Below are 6794 nucleotides of genomic sequence, written 5' to 3' on the forward strand. Positions count from 1 at the left end.
CACCACAATAGGTGTAGGGACACAAACCTGTGTGTAGGCCATGCCTGGGTCTGTCCAGTTTAAATGACCCGGATAACGGGTTTTTTTTGCCACATACCTTGGGAGGCTTCCCGAGTCTGACAGGGGCCTTAAATATGTTCTTTTCACCACTTCTCTACTGAGCATCTTACCAGTCACCTCCAGCAAATTCACTCTGCCAGTACAGGCTGTGGTGTCAGATCCTATTAATGCAGCTGACCCTTCAGTAAGCAATTGCAGTGGTGGAATACATGGGCGTACGGACAACAGCAAAAGGATTGTTACTTTCCAGTTCACTGCATACTGCCGTTGCTGTCTCCTACTGTCTTGCTTGCCCTGTACATAGTAGTAATGTCCCATAACCCATATCAACCCCACTAACTCTCCCATCATGTGTAAGTGGGACTGGTTGTTTACCAGTTGACTGCTGTGTGTAGCTTGTAATCTGCATTTCAGTCTGAGAGAGGTCAGCGTCTGCAGCATAATTTACTTCACGCTGGCCCCACCCAGGAGTGAAATGTATCGCGCTAGCCCAGTAATAGAAAAATGTCTTTAAACATTTATTTGGCCTGCCTAATAAGGAAGTCACCAGTTGGCGTATTTTAATTTGGAATAACCGTGGTGCATTTCAGGTTCGTTATAGCTGTGTTCAGTGTTCTATTGCCCAGGCTTAGATGGAAACCATAAAAAAAAAAAAAAGTCAATCTCATTTTAGTGCTTCTCTGCCTGTTTCTGCACCGAAATAACCCTCTCTTCCTTTCACAGCTCTATTGACAATAAAAACATTTGTCTGGCTTCATTACTGAAGTCTCCAGTGCAGACTAAAATGGAGAAGGGGTTTTTGCTACCAGGGAATGTGCTGTGAACAAAACCCTGATAAGTTCTCAATTACGTACGGTGTAATTGGCTGACTTAAGAGCCTTTTAACATGTGGTGCAGGGCGGAGCATGTTATCACATAGCTCATTTGTATTCTCAAGCATGTTCCCTGTGCGAAATGTGTTGAGGCTTTCTCCTTTCAGTGTGAAATACTATTAAAGGGAAAATAATGGTCTTGGAGATAGTTCTGTATGCCAGTGGGGGCAAACCTGTGGTGTGCAGGCTCAGCGTCAGCCTACAGGCATGCGAGGAGGCAAAGCCAGCTGATGCAGAATAGCTATTGCAACAGAGAATACGGGGTTTGCAACTGTGGAGCAAAGATGAATGGGGCCATCTGTGGAGTCCAAAGGCCCAGCTCAGCCTCCACTCAGCAGCTGGCCTTCCTATGGGTGGTGCTTGTTCTAGGCCCCGCTTGGAAGCTCTGTCACCAAGGGAAGCTTCTCTATTTGCCACTACTGCATGGATTGTCGTAGCGAGCACCGTGTGGTGCTCTGAAATTGTTCTGTGTGGTTTCTCCAAAGAACCTGACGTATGAAATCATCCTGACGTTGGGACAAGCATTTGAAGTCGCCTATCAGCTGGCCCTCCAAGCCCAAAAATCAAAACCCACCGGCGCTTCAGCAGCGGAAACGATAGAAACGAAATCTTCCAAACCGGTGCCTAAACCCAGAGTCGGCGTGAGGAAATCCGCAGTACGTATGCTTGGGGCAGGTGGCTTCTTGATTGTATTTTGTATGGTGTGAGCGCAGTAGCTGGTAGAGTGACACCCCCCACCCCCTCCCATGCAATACGCTTTAGATTTCCCTGTCTGCGTTTCTGCCCAATAAGATTATTATGCAGTGGCGGGAACCCTAGTGTACACAAGGCTGCAGGAGCTTTATTCTGTAGTTCTGTGCTGAGTACACAGCACGGCATTCGATGTTGTTTTATGACTGTTGGCTCCTTGCTTTCTCTCTCTGTCCCACTGGTGGAACTGTAGCCACACTAGCAATGGTGGGAGATCTGTTTGGGGCAGAGGGGACGAATTAATGTGGGCAATACCCCCGCTGTGCACAACCCAGAGAAGAACTGACAATAGGGCTGGGCACCTAACTTGTATCCTGCAGCAGCGAGAGCCGTTAATGCAACCAGGAGATGAGGCTGGTCTGGAGCGTACTTGACAGGGTATTGGGGGTGGTTGTTGCCTTCCTTTAATGTCACCTTTTTGTCTGTTTTGCTTGCTCCCGTTGCCCAGGTGCCGCTTCCTCCCGATAGTCGCTGTTGTTACTGTCACACCTGTACTACACACCGTCCCTCCTATCTGCCGCTGCAGTCTGTTAGTCAAGGAGCTAAGGTCTCTACCCTTCTTGCTGTCTTGTTTGGTGATGAACAATCCTGAGCTTCCTTAGCTATGAGCAGGCAACCCAGCTCTCTTGAAAGCCTCCTTCCTGTTTTCCCATGTCTTTGCTGTGGCCCTGTCTCTTGCTTTGTTGCTTTTTGTGTTTGTTCCCTTCTTGCCCGTTCTCTCGTTCCTCAGGTGTGGGCACAGATGAGCTCCAATGATGAGCTGATCATATTTATCCCGAGTGCTGAGAACTCTCGCTGCCCTTTAGTGCCCCACTAACAGAACATGCTGCTTCTGAGCCCGTTACCATCACTATCACATTTGAAGATCCGGAGGCTGAGGGAAGGAAGAGCTGTCCTTTGGCCAGGAGAGCAAATCAGATAAAAGGAGAAATCTACCTGCAGGGAGCTGGGTCTCCACCCTGGAGGATCATCCGTGTAGCTCTGATGCTTTCCTGTTACTTGTGAAACTAGGCAGGCTGGCCCAGTCAATAATAGACTTAGATGGGCCCAAGCCACAGAGAACTCTGGGTGGATTGGCTCAGGGCCTGGGGTACTATAGTACAGATGTTTCTGATTTTAGCCTGAAGACCTGGACAAATCCCATCAGGGTTCCTCACCAGTGTCCGTGTAGGAGCTGCTTCCCTCCATGTTTTGTTTGTATGATTGTATGTTGGTAGCTTGGAGGTGTCCCTCATTATTGCTGAATGCTTTTTGATGTCCCCAGCTCTGGCCTGACTCTCCAGGTGAGCAAGTTGCCTAACGTACTATCTTTCCCTCCACTATTTTCCAGCTAGAGCCATCTGAAATGGACCAAGACTCCCAGTCTCATGCCAGTGTCTCCTGGGTTGTTGAACCCAAACAGGATTCTAAGAGGACCCTCAGCACTAAGTATGAGACCACTATCTTCTAAAAAAGCAACCCTGTGTCCACCTAGTCTAACCGTGCCTTTGCGATCTGATCTGTCTGCTGTTCTAAACTCCCTCTCCCTCCAGCTGCTGGCCCTGAGCTCCACCTCTAGGAGCTACGCCACCAGAGACAGCAGCACTAGAATACTGTAGACTAAACAGCTTTTGTATCTGATCACTACTGAACACTGTGAATTCTCCTTACTCGGAAACAAGGGTAACATGCGGAGAGAATGACCTGTTAGATACCTGTGAGGTGGGAGATGCAGAGGGTTGGAAGCTGTGAGAGTCTGAGATGTGGATCCACGTTTTTCCCCTTGCTGCGGCACTGTGAATCTCTGGGGGCGACGTGACACTCCCCAGGCCTTTTTATATTTAACGTTCTTATCCTTGGACTGCTGTAGACCTCTTGTCTCCGAGGTGCGCACACTCACTCGTTCTAGATTCTGTACTGAGCCACGGCTGTCTACTGTTTCAGCGAACTGTTACTCCTCTTTTTACCTGTCATCTGAACCAACACTAACCAATGTGATGCTGTCTGCAAATAACCCATTCACTAGATTTCCTCGCATGGATCCTTCACACAATATCCCCCCGCCCCCCCAAGTTCAGTGTTGCAAACCTGATTGCACAGTTAATGTGAGAGCTGGTCTGGGCCGCTTGCACGGCCGTGGCTCTCACTGTGCACATTGACCCCTCTTAGAAATCAGGGTTGGTATTTATAGGAAACGCCCGGCAGCAGCTTCTCAGCTGCCCCACTGAAGCCAATTGTGTGTGTTTCATTCTGTGTTGTTGGATTTGATGCAGGGCCCCTCTGTTCAAACCGACCAAACTGCTTGTGAGCTACCAGCTTGGTTCTCCCTTTTAGAACTATAAATGGGTTAAGCTTTTAAAGGCACATGAAATTAATCCTGAACTGGGTGCAGGGCGGGGACTGGACTATTTGATGTCTGACCAAAGCAGACTGAGGAGTTGGGAACTTTGTTCTGTTCAGCAGGTTTCCTGCATGTTAACTTTGATCCCATTTCAAGTACAAGTCTTCTGCAGATCACAAGGCTATTAAATGCTGTGCAATGAGGGCTATGGAGATCTTGAAACATCTGCCACTTCCCCATTCCTTGGCAATGGGATTACCCTTAGGGATGGCCCTAGGTACCTGGGAACCTTAAGTGCAGACACCTCCCTGTTTCCCTTCACCTCATTTCCTTGTCTGCAAAGTTTCTGACCCCATGGTTGGCTAGATAGATCTGTCTGCAGCTGCTACTTTAGTTCCTAAATGTGGCTCAGACCTCTTACAACTGAAACACAGAGCACGAGCTGCCGTGCAGGCCAGAGCAGAGCTCGGACCTTGTTTGGAGGATGGACTCTGTGCCATAAAGCAGTTTGTTAGCCAGTGAACATGGGTGATACAAATACAGTAGAACTTCAGAGTTATGAGCACCAGGATTATGAACTGACCGGTCAACCACACACCTCATTTGGAACTGGAAATATGTAATCAGGCAGCAGCAGACACACAAAAAAGTAAGTGCAGCTCAGTGTTGTGTTAAACGTAAACTACTAAAAAAATGAAGGGAAAGTTTAAAAACAATTGTCAAGGTAAGGAAACTGTTTCTGTGCTTGTTTCATTTAAATTACGATGATTAAAAGCAGCATTTTTCTTCTGCACAGTAAAGTTTCAAAGCTGTGTTAAGTCAGTGTTCAGCTGTTAACTTTTGAAAGAACAACCAGAATGTCTTGTTCAGAGTTAAATATTTCAGAGTTGCAAACAGCCTCCTTTCCTGAGGTGTGCATAACCCTGAGGTTCTACACTATTCTCCTGAGGTGCCCTGGTGAATTCCTGACGGGGCTGTGCTTATGGCCAGCCCGGATTAAAGTGGGCAAAATGTATAAGGCTCATTGATAGCATGAAACTGAGGAGGAAGGATGGTCCAGTGATTAAACAGACCGGGGAGTTAGAACTGCTGGTTCTGTCATTGACAGACTTGCTGTGTTACCATGTCACTTAACCTCAGTTTCCCCATTTATCAAATGGGGATGATCTCTCTGTCCCTCACAGAGGTGATGTGAGGCTTAATCAGTTTGCAAAGCAATTTGAGAGCCTCTAAGGAAAGGCATTGTGTGACTAGCACATCGTAGTAGTCCTGTGACGACAACCCACTATGCGCAGCTTCACTCACTCTCCTGCCACGTGAAATACAAGTCTCACAAGGTGGGAGGTTGCACCTTGGATTCTGACCAGCATTTTAAAGTCAGACTGAAAACAGCCTGTTCCTTTCTATGGCTGTGTGGGACAGTAGGGTTAGTACACAGCCATTCAGCTATCTCACTGGACAAAGATCACAAATGTGTTTGATCCTAGTCTAGTTCCAAGCATACCAACATCATTATTTTGCACCATTAGCAGAATCTGCTCATAGGAGAATCAGCAGTGGGAGAGCTGCAGGTGACAATCATGGTGTGGTAGGAAGAGAGCTGGGAAGGAAGCTGGACAGCTACTACCCACACTGTCCTTGCCTCTGCCTAGTGATGGTCTGTCATGAAGTTTAAAACCCCCATCTTCTACTCCTTCCCAAATGTCCATCTCTGGAAACACCCAGTGTGTCCACACTGGCTCTTGAATCTTAAGCAAACCCCATTTACTGATGCAACCTGGATTGTCCAGAGCAGGAACTATGGGTATAAGTATTTTCTTCAAATGTCATAATCTCTGCAGCAACCAACCACCCCAAATGTAGTAATTCAGCCTGGGTCCTCACTCATTGTGTATTAAAACTAATAAGGATTACTTTTTAGTGGGCTATTGATTTTGCATCAGTCTTTTTTTTCCCATTCTCCCCTCCAGCCCAGTAATTGTACTAGAATCTTGTGTTTTAAAATCTTTATCTTGCTCCTTCCTAGGAGCGAGTCTGACCTCCCAGTCCTCAGGGCCATGGCCTAACAGGGCAAACAGAGTTCAAAAATAACAACCTGGTTAGTAAGTATCCAAGTAAGGAGGGTAGGAGGATATTTCGTAAAGTACAAAGTAGAGAAACCCAGTCTTGTAAGTGGATTTAACATGTCATGCACCCCTGGCAAGGGATTACAGATGCATAGACAAAAGATTCTTTAACTAGAGAAATACTATAGCGAATGCCCAGAACACTGCTGTGTTACTGTTAACTATGGTGGTTTGGGCACTTGCAGTAGAATACGGTGGCATTTTTACAAGCAGCTGCAGTCGCAGATGAGTATTGTTTGGCAAGCTGTGAACGGTGCTCTGAAACCTCTTTTCACACAGTTCAGAAGAGAAGTTCAGTCAGGAATGCAAGTGGTGGCGTGCTTTTATTTCCAAGAGTTTACCATCAGTTACAGCTACCCACATACAGACCCAATTTTCAGAGGGGCTGAGCCCTTGCAACTGCCAGTGTCGCCAGTGGGTTCTCAGCGCCTCTAAAAAGGGGTCAGTTGTGCATGTGCCTTTTTAATGCTGACCTCTGAACCTAGGTGGGATCACAGCAGACCTGTCTGAACAGAGGGCTTGTGCTGTGCATCTGTAACTGTATTATTTCTCACTGCTTGGTCACACACCCTTCTCCCCCCAAGCATTGGTATGAATGTGACTCATGAAATTATTCATTGCATTTTTTCCTTTCTGGTAACGTTGTCCCCTGTTCTGTTTGCCTCT

General features: G+C 47.1%; 1 protein-coding gene across 1 annotated transcript in view; it reads left to right on the forward strand.

Moving 5' to 3' along the window:
* The window catches only part of ANKS1A (ankyrin repeat and sterile alpha motif domain containing 1A), a 157103-nt gene extending 150309 nt beyond the window's left edge, over positions 1 to 6794 (forward strand). Inside the window, 2 exon segments of the mRNA XM_039534856.1 lie at positions 1418 to 1588; positions 3013 to 6794. Coding sequence (XP_039390790.1) covers positions 1418 to 1588; positions 3013 to 3132 — 291 coding nt within the window. The 3' untranslated portion in view covers positions 3133 to 6794.

Source organism: Mauremys reevesii, linkage group 4 (assembly GCF_016161935.1).
Source record: "Mauremys reevesii isolate NIE-2019 linkage group 4, ASM1616193v1, whole genome shotgun sequence".
NCBI lineage: Eukaryota > Metazoa > Chordata > Testudines > Geoemydidae > Mauremys > Mauremys reevesii.